Source organism: Carcharodon carcharias, chromosome 3 (genome assembly GCF_017639515.1).
Source record: "Carcharodon carcharias isolate sCarCar2 chromosome 3, sCarCar2.pri, whole genome shotgun sequence".
Classification (NCBI taxonomy): domain Eukaryota; kingdom Metazoa; phylum Chordata; class Chondrichthyes; order Lamniformes; family Lamnidae; genus Carcharodon; species Carcharodon carcharias.
The window spans coordinates 111,802,407-111,823,414 of record NC_054469.1 but is presented as its reverse complement, the minus strand read 5'-3'; the positions used below and the strand labels follow the sequence as shown (position 1 = coordinate 111,823,414).

The window sequence follows — 21,008 nt, the reverse complement described above, 5'->3', positions numbered from 1 at the left end:
TCCAGGGTAGAAAAGTAGGAGCGGAGTGGCAACATGATCTGCCTGCCGCTCCGTGACAGTTCAAGCCCAATATCTGGCTGTTGTGACTTGTCTGATGCAAGTATGCACAGTGAGTTGGCTGATCTTGATGCCTGGAATGGGCTTATAGCATTAATGTTCAATACTGTTGTGACCTTCTGTGCTACTGTGAGATTGATTCTTGCTGCAGTATGTGTCATTGACTGTATCTGCATATGTGTGGGACGTGCTCCCCCTAGTGTTGTGGCATCATTGATCAAAATTGGAAATATTACTCAAGTTGAGGCTTGACCAGAGCGCTGTACAGATTATTGTTTAATGCTCTATTCTTTTTGCTGACTCTTGTTCTGTAGAGATTGGATAAGATGTTTAAAATTCTTTTCAGTGGATGTGGGCATCGCTGGCTAGGCCAGCATTTATTGCCCATCCCTAATTGCCCTTAAGGTGATGGTGAGCTACCTTCTTGAACCGCTGCAGTCCATGTGATGTAGGTTGTCATGAAGCTATTAACGTATATATTTTTGGAAAATATTTTTCTTTTAAAAATAGAGGTTTAGTCTGTGGGTGTGTCTTCATTGGATTAAAGTCTGAATGCTTTGAAGTAGAAGTAGAAGCGTATTTGCATTTTGTAGAATAGAGCATTCAAGAAGTGGGGTGAAACCTGGCACCTACCTAGCAGAGACCAAGCAAAGTTTATATTACTAATACAATTAGTACTATGAGTGGCATTTTATTGTTAAAAGAGGTGGAATTCAAAGAGGCTGGTGAAACAATGAAAATTTACATTCAATGAGCTGTGCTGGATTTAACCAATAGCCGTTTTCATGGGTGCAGGGCAGAGGCAATGTAAGATCAATGTAACTGTAAGCTTACAACTGTCTCCACAGGAAGCAAAGTGAGAGGAACCTCATTTTGAATTCATACGGTGAAAATGCTTTGCCTCGTGTTTGGTTAAGTCTATAGGTTGCTGTTGCCTTAATGGAGATTAATTTAGGGATTTGTTCAAATGTTATGATAGTAGTAATTTGTAGCTATATATATGTGTTTTAATGTGTAATAACTTAATAAAATGTTTCATTTAGCTTAATATAAAACTTCTCGAGAACTGGTGGTCTGTTCCTGAATTTAGAGTTGCATCTCAAACACACCACTTAAGGACACAGGTTATGACAGTTGTTTGAAGTTTCCCGCTGGGGTTTTTAAATAACTCAACTTTACCAACTGCTGGGTCATAACATAGGTTCACCCACGGTGCTGTTTGTGGGGTAGTTCCAGGATTTTGATCCAGTGACAGTGAAGGAACAGCGATATATTTCCAAGTCAGGATGGTGTGTGACTTGGGGGGTAACTTGCAGATGGTTGTGTTCCCATGTATCTGCTGCCTTTGTCTCATAGACTCATAGACATCTACAGCATAGGAGGCCGTTTGGCCCATCGTTTCTGCATCGGTCAACAAAGATCTGATTGCACTAATCTCATTTTCCAGCACTTGACTCATAGCCCTGGAGGCTATAGCAACGCAAGTGAATATCTAATTACTTCTTAAATGTTATGAGAGTTTCTGTCTCAGCCACCCTTTTAGGTAGTGAGTTCCAGACTCCCACCACCCTCTGGGTAAAAAAATTTCTCAACTCCCCCATTAGCCTTCTACCTCTTACCTTAAATCTATGCCTCCTGGTTATTGGCCCCTCTACTAATGGAAAAAGTGCCTTCCTATCCACCTTACCTATGCCCCTCATTATCTTATACACCTCAATCAGGTCCCTTTTCAATCTTCATTGCTCCAAGAAAAACAACCCCAGCCTATCCAATCTTTCCTCATAGCTCAAACCCTCCAACCCAGGCAGCATCCTGGTAAATCTGCTCTGCACCCTCTCCAGTGCAATCACATCCTTCCTATAATATGGTGACCAGAACTGCATGCAGTACTCCAGTTGCAGCCTAACTAGCATTTTTATACACTTCCAGCATGACCTCCCTGCTCTTGTATTCTATTCCTTGGTTAATAAAGGTGAGTATCCCATAATCCTTCTTAACCACCTTATCTACCTGCCCTTCTACCTTCAAGGATTTATGGATATGCACACCAAGGTCCCTCTGATCTTCAGTAGTTTCCAGGGTCCTACCATTCATAGTGTAATCCCTTGCCATGTTAGTCCACCCCAAGGGCATTACCTTAACTTTTTTGGGTTGAATTCCATTTGCCACTACTCTGCCCACCTGACCAGTCCATTGATATCCTCCTGCAGTTTATGGCTATCCTCCTCACTATTTACTACCCTACCAATTTTCATATCATCCACGAACTTCTTGATCATACCCTTTACATTTAAGTCCAAATCATTTATGTACACCACAAACAGCAAGGGCCCCAGCACCGAGCCCTGTGGAACCCCACTGGAAAGAGACTTCCAGTCACAGAAACATCCCTCTACTATCACCCTCTGCTTTCTGCCTCTCAGCCAATTTTGGATCTAACGTGCCACTTTGTCTTGGATCCCATGGGCTCTTACCTTCTTGACAAGTCTGCCATGGGGGGCCTTATCAAAAGCCTTGCTAGAGTCCATGTAGGCCACATCAAATACATTGCCCTCATCAACACTCCTGGTTACCTCCTCAAAAAATTCGATCAAATTTGTCAAACATGACCTTCCCTTAACAAATCCATGCTGACTATCATTGATTAATCTGTGTCTCTCCAAGTGCAGAAACATTATGTTCCTCAGAATTCTTTCTAGTAACTTCCCCACCACTGAGATTAGACTGACTGGCTGTAATTTCCTGGTCTATCCCTTCCTCCCTTTCTTAATAACGGGACAATGTTAGCAGTCCTCCAGTCCCCTGGTACCTCACCTGTGGCCAGAGAAGATTTGAAAATTACTGCCAGGACCCCTGATATCTCTTTCCTTGCTTCCCCTAACAGCCTTGGATACATCTCATCTGGGCCTGCGGATCTATCCACTTTTAAGGCCGCTAAACCCACTAGTACCTCCTCTCTCTCTATGTTAGTTTCCTCTAATATTTCACAGTCCTCCACCCTGATGTCTATATCTACACCATCCTTTTCCATTGTGAAGACTGATGCAAAGTATTCATTGAGGACTGCACCCATGTCTTCCGGGTCCACACACACATTACCTCTATGGTCCCTAATTGGCCCTACTCTTTCCCTAGTTATTCTCTTGCTCTTTATATACTTAAAAAAAACCCTTTGGGTTTTCCTTTATTCTACCTACCAATGCTTTCTCATGCACTCTCTTAGCTTTCCTAATTTCCTTCTTAAGTTCCCCCTGCACTTTTTATATATCTGCCATAAATTTTTTTTTTAATCCTAATCTTTATGCCCCTTGGCACCCAAGGTTATCCAGACTTGGTTCCCCCCCTTTGTCTTTGCAGGAACATATTTGCCCTGTACTCTTGCCATTTCTTCCTTGTATGCCTCCCACTGCTCTGACACAATTTTATCTGCAAGTAACTGCTCCCGGTCCACTTGTGCCAAATTGCATCTCATCTTAGTAAAATTAGCCTTTCCCCAGTTTAGAACTTTTATTCCTGGCCCAACCTTATCCTTTTCCTAACTATCTAAATCTAACTGAGTTATGGTCACTAACTCCAAAATGCTCCCCTGCTGATATGCCTTCCACGTGCCCAGATTCATTCTGAATATTAGGTCCAGAACCGCCCCCTTCCTTGTTGGGCTTTCTATGTAGTAGGGGGTAGAGGTTGATGGTTTGGAAGTTGTTGTCGAAGGAGCCTAGGTGAGTTGCTGCAGTGCATCTTGTAGATGGTACACACTGCTGCCACTGTGCATCAAAGGATTGAATGGTGAAAGTAGTGGATGGGGTGCCAATTAAGCAGGCTGCCTTGATTTGGATGGTGTTGAGCTTCTTGTGTGTTGTTGGAGCTGCTCTCATCCAGGCAAGTGGAGGGTATTCCATCACACTCCTGACTTGTGCTTTGTAGATGGTAGGCAGACAGACTGATGTAGGAGAATTGAGTTCCGGTTTCTGGGGCACTGGCACCAGTACTGGGGAAAGTGGGGGCTGTAGTGTTCCTATGGTCTATACCTGAACTGTGCTAGGACCAGTGTTCTTGTGAACTGCATAACTAGGGAAGTAGAGAGGGTTTTAAACTAAATAGTGGAGGCAAGGGAACAAATCTGGAAAGATGTGGTATATCAAAGAGTAGAGACAAGCTAAGAGAGGAGAACAGTAAAATGGGAAATGAGGGTCAAAGAATGGCAGGAAGTGACAGAGAGAAAAAAACCTAAGAATGCACCAAGAATTAAGACTAGATGTCACAAAGATAGCAAAAGGACAAAACTAAAGGCTCTGTATCTGAATGCGTATAGAGTTCATAAAAAGTAAATGATTGATAGTGCACATTGAAGTAAATAAATATGATCTGATAGCCATTATGGAGACGTGTCTGCAGGTTGACAAAGATTGGGGCCTGAATATTGAGGGGTATATGACCTTCAATAAGAATAAGAAGCTAGGTAAAGGTGGAGGGGTAGCATTGTTAATCAAGGATGGCATTTGTGCAATGGTTAGAGATTACCTTGGTTCAGGAGATCAGGATGTAGAATAGGTTTGGGTGGAGATGAGGAATAGTGGGGGAAAAAAGTCACTGGTGGGAGTAGTCTACAGGCCTCCTAACAGTAACCACAATGTAGGAATAAGTATACAAGAAGAAATATTGGGTGCTTGTGACAAAGGGATGGCAATAATCATGGGTGACTTTAATCTACATATAAACTGGATAAATCAGATTGGCAGTAGTAGCCAGGATGAAGAGTTCATAGAATGCTTTTGAGATAATTTATTTGAGCAGCATGTTGAACCAATGAGAGAGCAGGTTATGTTAGACTTGGTATTATGTAATGTGACACGATTACTTAATACCCTGAGTGAATGCACCCCTAGGTAGCAGCGACCACAATATGATTGAATTTTTCATTCAGTTTGAAAGGTAGAAGAGTGGGTCTGAGACTAGTATTTCAAACTTAAATAAGGGAAACTGTGGGCATGAAAGCTGAGCTAGCTGAAGTTAACTGGGATACTAGGCTAGGAGATAGATCAATAGCGAAACAGTGGCAGACATTTAAGGGGACTTTTCAGAATACACAAGAAGTATATTCCTACTATGAAGAAAAATTCTAAGGTGAGAACCCACCATCTGTGGTTAACTAAAGAAGTTAAGGAAAGCATCAAACTTAGGGAAAAAGCTTATAACTGCGCAAAGATGAGAGGCAGATCAGATGATTGGTCATAATATAAAAAACAGCAGAGAATGACTAAAAGGTTAATCAGGAGAAAGAAATGAGAGTATGAGAGGAAGCTAGCTAGAAATGTAAAAATAGATAGCAAGAGCTTCTTGTTTAAATACATGTAGAAAAGTGTAGGAAAAGCGAGTGTTGGTGTTCTAGAAGTGACAATGGGGAGTTAATAATAGATAATATGGAAATGGTGGATGAAATGAACAAATATTTTGCTTCTGTCTTCACTATAGAGGATACAAAAAACATTCCAGTAATAGCTGTAAATTGGGAGGCGGAGGGGAGAGACGAACTTGGCGAAATTACAATCACTAGGGAAGCAATACTGAGCAAACTGATGGAACTGCAGGCTGACAAGTCTTTGGGTCCTAATAGACTTCATTCTAGGGTCTTAAAAGAAGTGGCTAATGGAGGTAGTGGACGCATTGGTGTTAATTTTCCAAAATTCCCTAGATTCCGGAAAGGCTCCATCAGACTGGAAAGTAGCAAATATAACCCCTTTATTCAAGAAGGGAGGGAGGCAGAAAACAAGAAACCATAGGCCAGTTAACTTGACGTCTGTTGTGAGGAAGGTGTTAGAGTCGATCGGTAAAGAGCTTATAGCTGGGCACTTAGAAAAGTTCAAGGTAATCGGGAAGAGTTGGCATGTAGTTTTGTGAAAGGGAAATCATGTTTAACCAATTTATTAGAGTTTTTTGAAGGAGTAACATATGCTGTGAATAAAGAGGAGCCTTTGGACATAATGCACTTGGATTTCTGAAGGCATTTGATAAGCTGCCACTTCAAAAGTTATTGTGGAAAATAAAAGCTCATAGTGTAGGGCTAACATATTAGCATGGATAGAGGATTGGCTGGCTGGCAGAAAGCAGTGTATGCAGAAATGTTTCCTTGCCTGATTGGCAGGATGTGACTAGCGGGATCCAGCTGGGGTCTATGCTAGCGCTTCGACTTTTTACAATTTACATCAGTGACTTAGATGAGGGGAGCTAAGGCATGGAAGCTAAATTTGCAGATGACACAAAGGTAGGAAAATATGTTGTAAAGAAGACGTAAGGAGTTAGTAGACGGATATAGATAAGTTGAGTGAGTGGGCAAAAATCTGGCAGGTGGAGTATAATGTGGAAAAATGCGAAGTTGTTCACTTTGGCAGGAAGAATAAAAAAAGCAGAGTATTAGTTAAACGGAGAACGACTGCAGAATTCCAAGGTACAGAGGGATTTAGGTGTCCTAGTGCATGAGTCACAAAAAGTTAGTATGCAGGCCCAGCATGTAATGAGGAAGGCTAATGGAATGCTATTCTTTGTCATGAGAGGAATTGAATTTAAAAGTAAGGATGCCATGCTTTAGTTATACAGGGCATTGGTGAGACTGCATCTCGAATACTGTGTGCAATTTTGGCATCGTTATTTAAGGAAGGATGTAAATGTCCTGGAGGTGGTTCAGAGGAGGTTTACTAGATTGATACCTAGAATGAGTGGATTGTCTTATGAGGATAGGTTGGACAGGCTGGGCTTGTTTCCTCTGGAGTTTAGAAGAGTGAGGAGTGACTTGATTGAAGCATATAGGATCCTGAATGGTTTTGACAAGGCAATGTGGAAAGGCTATTTCCTCTGGTAGGTGAGTCCAGAACTAGGGGGCACTTTTTCAAAATTAGGAGTCGTCCTTCTAGGACAGAGATGAGGAGAAATTCTTTTCTCTGAGGGTTTTGTGACTTTGGAACTCACTGTCTCAGAAAGAAGTAGAAGCAGAGTCACTGAATATTTTTAAGGCAGAGGTAGATAGATTCTTGTTAGGCAAGGGAATCAAAGGTTATCAGGGATAGATGGAATGTAGAACTCAAAACACAAGCAGATCAGCCATGATCTTATTGAATGGTGGAGCAGGCTCGAGGAGCCAAGTGACCTATTATTTCGTACGTTTGTCTGTTCATGCCAGGAGGTGAGTTACTCTCCACAGAATTCCCAGCCTGACCTGCTCTTGTAGCACGGTATTCATATGGCTAGTCAAGTCAAGGGATGATGGTTAGATTCTCTCTTGTTGGAGATGGTCATTGCTTGGCACTCGTGTGGTACGAATGTTACTTGCCACTTGTCATAAAAAAGTTGTCCAGGTTTTGCCCCTTATGGGCATGGACTGGTACAGTATCGGAGGAGTTGCAAATGGTGCTGAACATTGTGTAATTATCAGCAAACTTCTCCACTTCTAACCTTATGGTGGAGGGAAGGCCATTAATGGAACAGCTGAAGGTGGCTGGGCCTAGGACGTGACCCTGAGGAACTCCTGCAGTGATTTCCTGGGACTGAGAAGATTGACCTCCAACAACCACAATCATCTTCCTTAGTGCCAGGTATGACTGCAACCAGCAGAGAGTTTTCTCCCTGGTTCTTATTGACTCCAGTTTTGCTAGGGCTCCTTGATGCCACACTCAGTCAAATGATGCCTTGATGTCAAGAACAGTCAATTTCACCTCACCTCTTGAGTTAAGCTCTTGTCCATGTTTGAACCAAAGCTGTAATAAGGTCAGGAGCTGAATGGCCCTGGCGAAACCCAAACTTAGTGTCAGTGAGCAGCTTAACACTGAGTAAGTGCGCTTGATAGCTATGTCAGTGACTCCTTCATCACTTTGCTGAAGATCGAAGGTAGACTGACGGAGCAGTAATTAGTCTGGTTGGATTTGTCCTGCTTTTTCTGGACTGGACATACCTGGGCAATTTTCTTCATTGCTGGTAGATGCCTGTGCTGTATCTGTACTGGAACAGCTTGGCTAGGGGTGTGGCAAGTTCTGGAGCAGAAGTCTTCAGTACTATTACTAGAATGTTGTCAGGGCCCATAGCCTTTGCAGTATCCAGTTCCTTCAGCTGTTTCTTGACATCACGTGGAGTGAATCGAATTGGCTGAAGAATGTCATCTGTGATGCTTGGGACCTCAGGAGGAGGCCAACAACATGCACTGGGCAGTCCTGACTGAAGATTGTTGCAAATGCACGGTGGTAATTTACACGGTTGTTTGATCGTCCTCCACCATTCATGACTAGATGTGATGGGAGTGCAGAGCTCAGATTTGATTCGTTGGCTGTGGGATTGCTTAGCTCCGTCCATTGCATGCTGCTTTTGCTGTTTGGCATGCAAGTTGTACTGTGTTGTAGCTTCACCAGGTTGACTTGTTTTTAGGCATGCCTGGTGCTGTTCTTGGTATGCCATCCCCTAGCTTGTTGGTAATGGCAGAATGGGGGGATATGCCAGGTCATAAGTTTACAGATTGTGGTTGAGTATAATTCTGCTGCTGCTGATGGCCCACAGTGCCTCATGGATGCCCAGGTTTGAGTTGCTAGATCTGTTCGAAATCTATCCTATTTACACGGTGGTAATACCACGCAACACAATGGAGGGTATTCTTAATGTGAGGACGGGACTTCATCTCCACCAGGACTGTTTGGTGGTCACTCCTACCAATATTGTTATGAACAGACGCATCTGAGACAAGTAGATTGGTGAGGACGAAATCAATTAGTTTTTTCCTCTGGTTCCCACGCCACCTGCTGCAGACCCTGCCTAACAGCTATGTCCTTTAGGATTTGAACAGCTGGGTCAGTAGTGCTGCCAAGTCACTCTTGGTGATGGACATTGAAGTCCCCTCACAGAGTACATTCTGTGTTCTTGCCACCCTAACTGCTTCCTCCAATTAGTGTTCAATATGGAGGACGACTGATTCATCAGCTGAGGGAGGGCGATATGTGGTAATCAGCAGGAGGTTTCCTTTCCCATGTTTGACCTGATGCCATAAGACTTCCTGGGGTCCAGAGTTGATGTTAAGAACATCCAGGACAACTCCCTGCTTACTGTGTACCACTGTGTTGCCACCCCTAGAGAGTCTGTCCTGTTGGTGGGACAGGGCATACCCAGGAATGATGATGGTGGTGTTTGGAACATTGTCTGTAAGCTATGATTCCATGAGTATGTCAGGCTATTGCTTGACTAGTATGTGGGACAGCGCTCCCAATTTTGGCACAAGCTCCAGATGTTCATAAAGAGGACTTTGCAGCATTGATGGGGTTGGGTTTGCAGTTGTTGTTTCCAGTGTCCAGGTTGATGCTGGGCGATCCATCTGATTTAGTTCCTTTTTGTAGATTTTGTGGTGGTTTAATACAACTGAATGACTTGCTAGGCTGTTTCTGAGAGCGCCTAGGAGTCTAACTCATTACTATTGCTGATTCTAAAATTCCAAAACTCTTTCTGGTTGCCCATAAAACTATAGAAATGTTTGAGTTGCCATCACAAATATATATTTTAGAACAATAAATTAATAGGGTAGATTTTAATTGTATTCTGAAGACTTTCTTTGAATGTGATGCAGGGAACTAGTCCAAGGTACTATCTCTTTCCTCTCTGATGTAAATAGTTGAAATGAGTGAAAGTAATGTGTTTGGTGCTTTGAAAATTCAAACTTAATTACCCAATAAAATGAATTGTTTTGCTACATGGGTTGCCAAGGACGAGACAGGTAACATTTTGTTTTGGAAAGGGAACTAGAGGGTGTTGCAGAGGTAATTTTATTATTACTTTCGTGGTTGCCGAATGGCTGTGCAACCTTAAGGTAAAAAATTTTGGGACAGCTTAGATGAACCAAGGATCTTCAAGAAATAAGGGAAGAGATTACAGGAAGTCTGGCACAAATCTTTTGGAAATCACTGAATACTAGAGTGGTACCTCGGGACTGGAGATGTTGTTTCTAATTTTAAGAATGTAGCGGAAGTGCCTTGGAAATTACAGGTTGTGGAACATAAGGATAGAAATAAAATCATTGAAGAAAACTAATTTGAGTTCATTCTAACTTGACTGGTTTTCTTTGTGGGGCTTGATCAGGATAAGATAGTGGATGTGGTGTACTTGGATTTCAGTAAGGCCTTTGATGCAGTCCCTCCAGAAAGACGCACTGAAAAAAAGAAAGCTGGAATTGTGGAAATATTTCACAATGGATATGTAATTGATTGACCAATAGAACCCAGAGGGTCGTGGTACAAGAACCGTCCTCAGTTTGAGAGAATATTACCATTGGAATCCCACAGAGGTCTGTTTTGCAACCTTCATGTTTATATGCACAAATAATCTGGAGAAAGAGTCATCAGCATAATGGCTAAAATGCGCAGATGATACAAAACTAAGGAAGATGGTAGACTCCATTGCTGTACGGAACAGGTTACGGGAGAACTTGAATATACATGTGAATTGGGCTGACAGGTAGAAGATGGCATTTTACAGAAATGTCCGATGCTTTACCTGGGGAAATCCAGGAAGGGTCCATTTCTTAACTGGAAGGAAAATATTGAACATGTAAAATGAAAGATTGGCAATAAATTGAAATCATCAAAACATGCTTGGTGGCAATGAGTAATGCAAACAATATGTTGGGATGTATTAACGGTTCACTATTGAATTGAAGTAGTGAAGTAATTCTGCCACTTAATAAATTATTGATGCGACTGCACAGAGAATTCTGTGTACAGTTCCAGTTGCCAGAGTACAAAATAGATATTGCAACTATTGAAAGAATACAGTAGAGAGCAACCAGAATGATTGAGGGGATGGAGGGATTGGATTATGAGGAGGTAGGTTAGGCATTTGCTCACTGGAAAAGAGGTTTTATAGTTGCTACTTTCAAAATTCAAAGGGGACTGACTGGATAATGTAGGCCATGATGAACTGTTTCACCTTCATCAGAATAGTAGAACCTGATGACATGGCCTGCACTTGAAAGAGAGCATATTCAAAACTGTGGAAACTTCCATTCAATTCGGTGGTAAGTTTAAAGAACAGACGTATGAACATACAAAGTATGAATGGGAGTAGGCCACTCGGCCCTTCAAGCCTGCACCGCCATTCAATACGATCATGGCTGACCTTACTGTAACTTCCTGCCTACCCACCGGTAACCTTTCACCCTCCACCCCTCCTCCTTCTCCCCCCCCCCCCCACCCACCTTGTTTATCAAGAACCTGTGTACCTCTGCCTTGAAAACATTCAAAAGGCAGTGGAAGCAGAGTTCTGTAGACTCACTATCCTCTGAGAGAAAAAAAATTCTTCTCATCTCTGTCTTAAATGGGTGACCCCTTATTTTTAAACATGACCCTTAGTTCTAGATTCTCTCACAAGAGGAAACATCCTTTCCCCATCCACCCTGTCAAGATCCCTCAGGATCTTTTATGCTTCAATCAAGTCACCTCTTACTCTTCTAAACTCCAGCAGATACAAACTTAGCCTGTCCAACCTTCCCTGATTGGATAACCTGCGCATTCCTGGTATTAGTTTAGTAAACCTTCTCTGAACTGCTTCTAATGCATTTACATCCTTCCTTAAAAAAGGAGACCAATACTGCACACAATATTTCAGATGTGGTCTCACCAGGGTCCTGTACAACTGAAGCATAACCTCCCTACTTTTGTATTCAATTCCCCTTGTAATAAACGATAACATGCTATTAGTTTTCCTAATTACTTGCTGTACTTGCATACTAACCTTTTATGATTCATGCATCAGGACACCCAGATCCCTCTGCATCTCATAGCTCTGCAGTCTCTCACCATTTAAATAATATGCTTTTTATTCTTCCTGCCAGAATGGACAATTTTGCATTTGCCCACATATTACTCCACTTGCCAGGTCTTTTCCCACTTACTTACGTGATCTATATCTCTTTGTAGCCTCCTTATGTCCTCTTCACAGCTCACTTTCCTGCCTATCTTTGTATCATCAGCAAATTTAGTAACCACGCATTCGATCCTTTCATCCAAGTCATTTATATAAATTGTAAAAAAGTGAGGATCCAGCACTGATCCCTGTTGCACACCACTCATTACATCCCACCAACCAGAAAAAGACCCATTTATGGCTACCTTCTGCTTCCTGCCTAGAAAACCCAGCATTATTTTATTCAAAGTAAAATTAGATTTCTTTCAGAAGGGAATATTTTTGGATACAGAATATGACTAAATTTGAGACATGTGAGAGTAGGACGCTCTCCACTGGGGATTTTCTCACCTGATGGCTAGGTTAGTTGTAGATCAATTAATAGAGAATGATTCCCATGGTTAGTCAGTAATTCCATTATCATCGTATCATGCAACTTCCAGGATGGTAAAAGGTGAACTAGATAGACCTTGGTCTTTTTTCGTCTAGCACTTCCTATGGACGTATACTCTACCAGCAGCAGTCAACTGTTGTAACATTTGGTCACAGTTGCCAGCTTAAATATTTAAGACTTCATTAATCTCCCAAGTTTTCTCTTCTGTAATATTTCTGTTTATTTTTGCTACAAATAAATGTGAAGAAGCTAGATAGGTTTCAACAAATGTAAAATTATTCTTAAAAATGATTTTGTCGGATTTTTATGCTCATCAAGGTGAGGATCTTTATGCTGGGAATGAATGTGCGTACTCAGTGTCAGCCTCAAATATTTCCACGTCATTGCATAGGATGTGAGAGGTAGAGTAAAACTCAGTTTGCTCTGTCCTAATACTGTTCTAACTTTAAAAGAGCATTCCTTTATCAGAGACATTTTCCATTTCCAAAACTTCAACCTCTGACTGAGGTTGCCAAATTAGAGGCAGTTTTGTGCTCTGTTCCAATAGGAACTGGGTTGATACACAGGACCTTCGGAATGAAAGGCCAGAGGAAGCTTTTGACACACGAGCGAGAATATGGTTTACACCCAGCTCCTAGAATTTAACCAACTGTACAAATGTATCTGTTTAATTGTAATATTTTGCAGTTGCAGCAAATTTACCTGAGCATTAACCAACAATTAATCAACAAAGTAATGTCCTTTCTGTTGTGTTTATAATTTTGTTTTCCTCAAAATCCTGACCTAATATTGTTGATAATTGTTCTATGTAATCTCTTAGAGTCAGTTAGATTTTGTTATATCAGTTCAATATTTTGTGATTTAAAATGCATTTCTGTTCTTGTAGTTATAAATATGCGATATTAAAAAGAGTTGAATTTTAAATTTGTTTACTGACATCATGGATCAAGTCCATTTTAATAAAAGCTTATCTACTCTACCAAATATTAAGATAATTCATAAATTTGTTCCAGAGGACAAAAGTCATAAATGTACAACAGAGTTGGCAGAACCTTTGTTATAAAGCGAATCCCTACAGAATGCTATGCTATTATTCTGCCTGAAAAGATCTATTTTTTAAAAATACAATCTCAGAATTAGTGAGTGATGCACAACACTTGTCACGGAATTTATCAATTGCAGAACCTCTTTTAAACTGAAAATACCACTGGTTCACATCCATTTCTAGGCTAAAGCAAAAAGGGAAAGAAGAAAGTTCTTTTCTCTGAGCAACATTGGAATATGTACCTGTTGCTTTCTAAACCAGCATAGTCCTGTAATGTTAATTTTTAAAATCTCGAGTGGTTAAATTAAATGACTCACAATGGAAATGATAGTTTACAGAAATTGAAATATGTATTTACTTCATACTGCTATACTGGGCTAAATTTTGCCAGTCAGGTGGATGGTTTGATAAAGCTGCACAGCTAGCCAGCAGGACTTCCCCCTCAATTTTACAGGTGGCAGTCGATTAAGTGGCACCCGGCTCCCTTCCTGCCTCCTGGGGACTGGTAAAATTCTGCCCACTGTGTCTAGAAGTGAGCTATAAATAGCTAAATTAGTTTTCGCAGAACAGTATTTGGGAGCTTTTTATTCCTAATTTGTTTCATTATATTTACTTGAACTACACTAGATTAATTGTAAAATATATTCACCAGCAAAATATACTCATCAGCAATCATTGAAAAGTCAATGAATTTTATTTTGCTCATTTCTATTTGAACATTTCCTGCTCATAACGATAAGGTATAGGAAAGAAACAATCTTCTATTTTAGATACATCATTCTTATTGTCTGGCTTACTTTAGCAATTACTGAACACCCACCACTTTACTCTTAACCATGGATAAACTCCAGCTCCATAAATGTCCTTTCAGATTCCTTGCCAAATTGCCTAAACATCAACCTCAAATAATGGTTTCTTCTGCATTATCCAATAATGTGCCTAATCCCCAAACTTGGAACTCCCTTTAGATTACCCTATAACCCTGAATCATACAACCCCTCTGTTAGCCAGAAACATCCAACTCGGAAATCTCCTTTGGCTTTCCAGTGTTGGGTCAGGCTCTAATGCAGTATTAGAAGTGTTCCCAGGTGGACATAGTATGGGTTGTGCTAAATTTTAAACATGTTTTAGCTGGGACTTTAACACTATATAAATTTAGTTCACTTAGAACTCAATGGCTATCAACACATCTTTCTAGGCAACTCTTTCCAAGTCCCAGAGGTGAAAAGAATAATGTCTTAATCCAATATGTCTTCCAAGCATTGCAGAGAAAGAAATATACGCTTTTGTCGTTTTATTTAATTCATTCATGGGATGTGGGCTTCACTGGCTGGGCCAGCATTTATTGCCTAACCCTAGTTGAGAAGGTGATGGTGAGCTGCCGCCTTGAACCACCACAGTCCATGTGGTGTAGTTACACTCACAGTGCTGTGAGGAAGGGAGTTCCAGGATTTTGACCCAGCAACAGTGAAGGAACAGCGATATATTTCCAAGTCAGGATGGTGATAGGATGGTACTTCTGTAAACTGAAAGAAGCAAATTCTTAAGAATAGAAAAAAGTGACCCATAAAATTACCAAAGATTTGCTCCACTTAAGGCTGCGTTCGCAAAAAATTGATGTAAACCAGTGTCCTTTAGACATTTATTGATGGAATAATGTTTAATTCTATTTTGATTTTATTTCCTTATTTTAAATAATAAATCATGAGGTTAAAATTGATACCTGTATAATTAAAGTACTGTTTTAATATGTCACTTTGTTATTTCAGTTAAGTTCCTTTGGTGATTAAGTACTTAACACAGTAAACAGACAAATATGTGGAGTAGCTCTATATTCATTATGTAATGCAGCTTGGTATTTGATCAGCATAATCTGTTCGAAAACCCTGTACGATTATATAACTTGAATCTTAGCTCTTGTTTTTAATTTATTGTCTGCCCCATTTTCTTTTTAGTGTATTCCATTTTTTCACGAGTCCATTCGGATCGGAATGTTTATCCATCTTCTGGAGTCCTTTTTGTCCATGTTTTGGAGAGAGAGTACTTTAAAGGAGAATTTCCTCCCTACTCAATGAAACTTGGTAGGTGACACCCTGCTAATCCAGTTCAGTTACCCTGTGCTTATAGTGGGCTTATTTAAACCCTCTTTTAATGTTGGTCTTGTTTGATTGACACATTGTTGATGCAGAGCATACTTTTCTTCCAGTGTTGCAAGTTAGTTTTGTAAGTTCTTTGCTGGAGAATATTTCCAGTAGGGGTACAAAAATCAGTTTTAATTGTGCAGAGTATCAAGGTTTTGCCGATGCTAACCTTGGGGTTAGATTGCAGACCTAAAATTGTGTCACCCCCCACCTTATTTTCCCTTTAGGTATTCCTTTTTTTCAAGGATCCATTCAGATCAGAATGTTTATCCATTGTACACGACTTTTTTCTGCTCAAACAGGAATTGTAAAAATTGGCAATATAAAGTCAGGAAAACGTGCATGCCCAAGAAGATCTAAAGATGATGGAAATATATTTTAAAAACGAGGTGTAAGCTATTTTGAAGCTTCATGACCACTTATTTTATTTATTCATGGCTGAGCTAGATAGATTTTTGATAGACAAGGGTGTTGAAGGTTATGGGGGGCAGTGGGAAGATAGGAAAATGGAGTTGAGGCCACTATCAAATCAGCCATAATCTTATTGAATGGTGGAGCAGGCTCTAAGGGCTGAAATGGTCTACTCCTGATCCTAAATCCGATGTTTCTTATTTTAGGAAAATCTATGGTGAATTAACATCCTTGGCACTGATGTTACATGTTTCCACGTCATGATTTTGTCAAGCCTGCATTACACTTAAACATTAATTAGACTATTTACTGCTTATTTAGATGAGCCTACTTATCCTTACTTACTCCAACCACCATTAGGTGGTGCTGCTGCTGTTTTCAGTACAAGCTCTTTTCCATTCTTGCTTTCATTTATAATTATTTGAAATTTTTTTTATTAATTCATGGGATGTGGATGTCGCTGGCTAGGTCAGCATTTATTGCCCATTCCTAATTACCTTTGTTCAGGAGGAAGTTAAGAGTCAATCACTGCTTTGGGCCTGGAGTCACACGTAGGCCAGACCAGGTAAGGATGGCAGATTTCCTGCCCTAAAGGATATTAGTAAACCAGATGGATTTTTACAACAATTGGTAATGGTTTTTAATTCCAGATTTTAAAAAAAGTTGAATTCAAATTGCACCATCTGCCATGACAGGATTTGAACCCAGGCCCCCAGACCCATTACCCTGGGTCTCTGGATTATTAGTCCAGCGACAATACCAGTCCACCATCGCTGATGCACCTATCTAAAACTTATTTTCCCTACAATGTTTTTTTTAAAACTTGAATGTCCGAACCACTATTGCAACTGTTGGCTGCTGTTTGCATTTAAAAATCATCAGCGTCTAAAATTCCACTCTATTTTCCTGGCCAGTGGGTGATGAACTGTAGCCATGTCAGTTTTGAGCTCATCAATGAGCAAAAGGATACTATGTTGTACTCCATTTATTTATTTCAAATGACTATTCTTTAAGTTAGCTCACTGCTGTGGAGCTGGCTAGAAGTATGTTGAAGTTCTGGTATGGCCAGTTCTGGATTTACACCTCATTGAGGAGAGAAATGAACAAAGATTGTGGAGGGAAGATTAGAGATCAGACTTATGCATGACCATCCCTGGTGCTTTCAGGCAGGTGAACAGACAAGATTTGTTGAATGAGATAACTCAGATCCCTTTTATTGTAAGATTAACTGAAAACTCTGGTGTGGCGTTAGAATTATATTCAGTAAAATCCGACGGGGCTGATTAATGTAGCACTAAAAGGCCAGGAGGATCCCAAGTTAACCTAAAATTTGTATGCTATGTTTGTGGATGTCAGCTAGGGCAGTTATTGGGGTGTTGCAGTAGCCTTAGTTTCTTTGGATAAGGGAAGTGAAGAAATCACCATTGGTTCCTGCTAGAAGATGCACATATGTGGACTTTGAGCAAGGACAGGATGAATTTGGCAATAATGTCTTCACTGTTGGATAGTGTGCTAAAAATCACTGTCACAGACAAACATGAAAAATGGCCATTTTGGTGAGCATGCATCTGTACTTTCAAGAGAAAGGGAGAAAGAAATCAGTAGAAAATGAAAACAAAACCATTTTTTTTAGTGGTTATTTTCTCTTTTCAATTTAAGAGAAGACATTTGCAGTACCTCACTGAAGTATCCATTTTTGTCTGAACCTTGACAATTAATGTTGCAACATTATTTGCCTGTGAGATATCATACCCGATTGCGAACCTGTTTTTACCCAATATACACCACATTTCAACACGAATTACTGGAAAGCAATTAGCAGCACAGACTGTGACAAAGCTTTCCTTCCTTTCTTCCTTCTGGCCCTAAGGCTATATGTAGTTTCCTTACTCCATCTTGATTATGACCGGTAAACTTGGGATAGACTAATTCTGATGCTTTCCTGGTCTGTGTAAGTCAACTATGCACAGAACCATCAGGGGATCTCACTGACATGATCGTCTACACTAATTGACTTAACGTAATTATTCATTACACCAATAATCATCTTTGAATCTAAATGCAATGCTCACTTAATTCACAATACTGTATAGGGTATAAAAACACAAAATCAGTAACTAAAAAGAATTCTGCACTTGTCTTATAAATATTATTCTAAAGTATTTCTAATTTTGTTTTAGCTGATGCTCGAAATGATCCCATTACATTTAAGACAAATCTAAAAGGATACCCGGACAGACCTGGCTGGCTGCGATATATTCAAAGAACTCCATACAGTGACGGAGTGCTCTATGGGTCACCAACCCTTCAGAATGCTGACAAGACAACAGTCATTGAGGTACCATAGTAAACGTGATCAGTAATGCATTATTATGCTAGATGTTTATAGATTGTGGACAAAATAAAGAATTTCTGAATAAATATGAACAGTTTATTCTCACTTACTAAATATGTGTATTCTACCGTATAATTCGATGCAATCTGGTAATCTAGAAATATTTTTCAATCCTTTTTTTAAAAAAACCAGCAGTTACAGTAACCCTGTGTTCAAGTTGAAAGAAGAGGTGCAACTGTACTGAAATCTTTTCTGTGACTGGGAATTTCTTCACTCCACTGATGTAATTTCCTGACTAAATGGGATTTCCATCTCTCTTTCAGTGAAGTTTGGCAGCAGAAACAGCTCCAAGAAAATTCATGACCCATACAATAAATTTGGAATGGAAAGTGGGGATAAGATGTTCCACTTTTATAGCATGCTATTGCATCTCTTGATGCTTTTACGTACTTTGAAGTGATGTGACTCTTTTTTTATGGAGGTAAATGTGGCAGCCATTTTGCACATAGATTGTAAAACAGCAGTGCCGAGTTCATTTCGTTGGTATTAGCTAAAGGATAAACATTAGCAAGAACAGACAGAAAACTTTCTGCTCCTCCCTCATTAAATAGTGCTTTGAGATCTTGTACATCATTGTTCATCCAAATGGTGATGTCTGCATCAACGCAGCACAAGCTCAATGTTACACAGCAGTGATAACCTAGCTTTTTTGTTGCTAATCAGAGAGTGCACTCGATCTACAATCTTTTGATTTAAGGTGAGGGTGCTGCTAACCAAATACTGACATGTGAACAAAATTGCTATCCTGTCTTCTGAGAGTCTGGTCACAGCTAAGAGTAGAAACTATGCTGATTTCTCCTGAACTCTCACTTAACCTGATCATCACCAGTAATATATTGCATATTGTCACTTCCCATATACGGAGTCACCTGAGCTGATTTCCTGTTTTCTTGTTTTTACTGTCCACTTGTTCTTTTTGCAAGATACCAAACCTGAATTATACATTAAATGAGCTTCATTGCGACTCTAGCATTTTTCTCAATCTAGCTCTGTTTAGGCCCCACTGTTGTACTTTTCTCTGTATAGTGGAAGGGTTTGGGGGAGTTGTGTGTGGGGGCAGTTTACAGCAACAATTTGAAGCATTTTCTGCAAGTCTACACACAGGGTGAAAAATAGGATGACCTATAAAATACCGACATGGAAAACAGGAGATGGTTTAATAACAGAATTGGGTCAAAATCCTTGAACTCCTTCCTTAACAGAACTGTGGGTGTTCTAACACCACATGGACTTCAGTGGTTCAAGAAAATAACTCACCATCACCTCAAGGGCAATTGGGGGGCAACAAATGTTGGCATTGTTATATCCCATGAATGATTTAAAGCAAATGTATTGATAAAAGTGTGCAACATTAGCAGGGGGTGTAATAAAAAAAATCAAGGAGTAAAAGACAGATGAAGCATCAGAGAGTATGTGAATAGCTAACAGCTACCCTGGGGGAAGCGATGTCATGGTGGTATTGTCACTGGACTAATAATCCAGAGACCCAGGGTAATGCCCTGGGGTTTGAATCCCACCACGGCAGATGGTGGAATTTGAATTCAATGAAAATTTGCAATTAAAAATCTAATGATGACTATTAAACCATTGTTGATTCTTGTAAAAACCCATCTGGGGTTTAGGGAAGGAAATCTGTTGTGACTGCAGAAGACTCTTAAATGCCCTCTGATTGCCTACCCACATCCCATGAACGAATTTTTAAAAAATGAGCGATAGGCAGAATGAAAGGGAAACATGAAAATTGGAAAAGCACATTGGACTCCAGTGGCCCAGGAACTTGGTAGAAGGAAAAATCAGGTGGACATCAAAGAGGTAGCCCATCCCACAGTGCCCCCACCCTGAGCACCTGCTCTTTTCTTCCCCGATGTCCATAAGTAATGGGCACTTGAGAGTAGATGGGAGCTATAATGTAATATTATTAAAGTTGGTATCAAGAGGACTGCAACGTGATGAATAGAAAGATGAAGTGCTATTACTTGGCATATATATACTTCAAATATAAGTTTTAATGAAACAGTTTAGAAGGCCAGAGATGGGAATGGGATGGGAAAATGAAGGAGCTTGGGGTTGCAATTGTAGACAGAATAGGGGTGTTAGCAAAGTAATTACCTTATCTATATTTGATCTTCCTGTTAGATTCATAGATTTGAGACTTGTTCATGACTGATTTAGGGATCTCACAGATACAGACTGATTGAGTGACAATAGATTTATTAATCAACAGAAGCTAAACTATGCATCACTTAACGTAGGCAGCAGTACACAGCTGTGCCTTCTGTGTCGCCTGGATTGTTGGGGCACTGTCTCTTCAAGTGTTCTGTTGACTCAGATCTTTGATTCTTCTTCTGTTGGTGTGCACCGATGCCTCGAAGCGCTTCATCCTTTATCCTCTTTCCTGGTGGTCTACCCTGTTAGGGCATATCCCAATTTCTCTTACATGATTAGTTTAGTCCGATGTCATACTCTCTTTACATTTCAGTTCACACACAACCTTACAGGTTACCTGTTCTCTTAATAGCTCTTGCAAAAGAGTCGAAAGGTCACAATCCTGCGTAGCATTTCAACCTAGTGCAACAAATTCTAAACATTTTACAAAATAAGCAACCACATTTGCTTTTCCAAGACATTGATACATATAGTTAG

The 21,008-nt window shown here is 40.3% G+C and overlaps 1 protein-coding gene across 3 annotated transcripts in view; it reads left to right on the top strand.

Annotated features, from left to right (window-relative positions):
- Window positions 1-21,008, top strand: part of sgce (sarcoglycan, epsilon) — an 86,067-nt gene that overhangs the window by 19,261 nt on the left and 45,798 nt on the right. For 2 of the 3 annotated variants that reach the window (XM_041185009.1, XM_041185011.1), the window contains 2 exons: window positions 15,374-15,499; window positions 18,151-18,308. In XM_041185009.1, the coding sequence (XP_041040943.1) occupies window positions 15,374-15,499; window positions 18,151-18,308 (284 nt within the window). Of the gene's footprint in view, window positions 1-6; window positions 110-15,373; window positions 15,500-18,150; window positions 18,309-21,008 lie in introns of those variants that run through there. The other variant, XM_041185010.1, reaches the window with a different exon arrangement.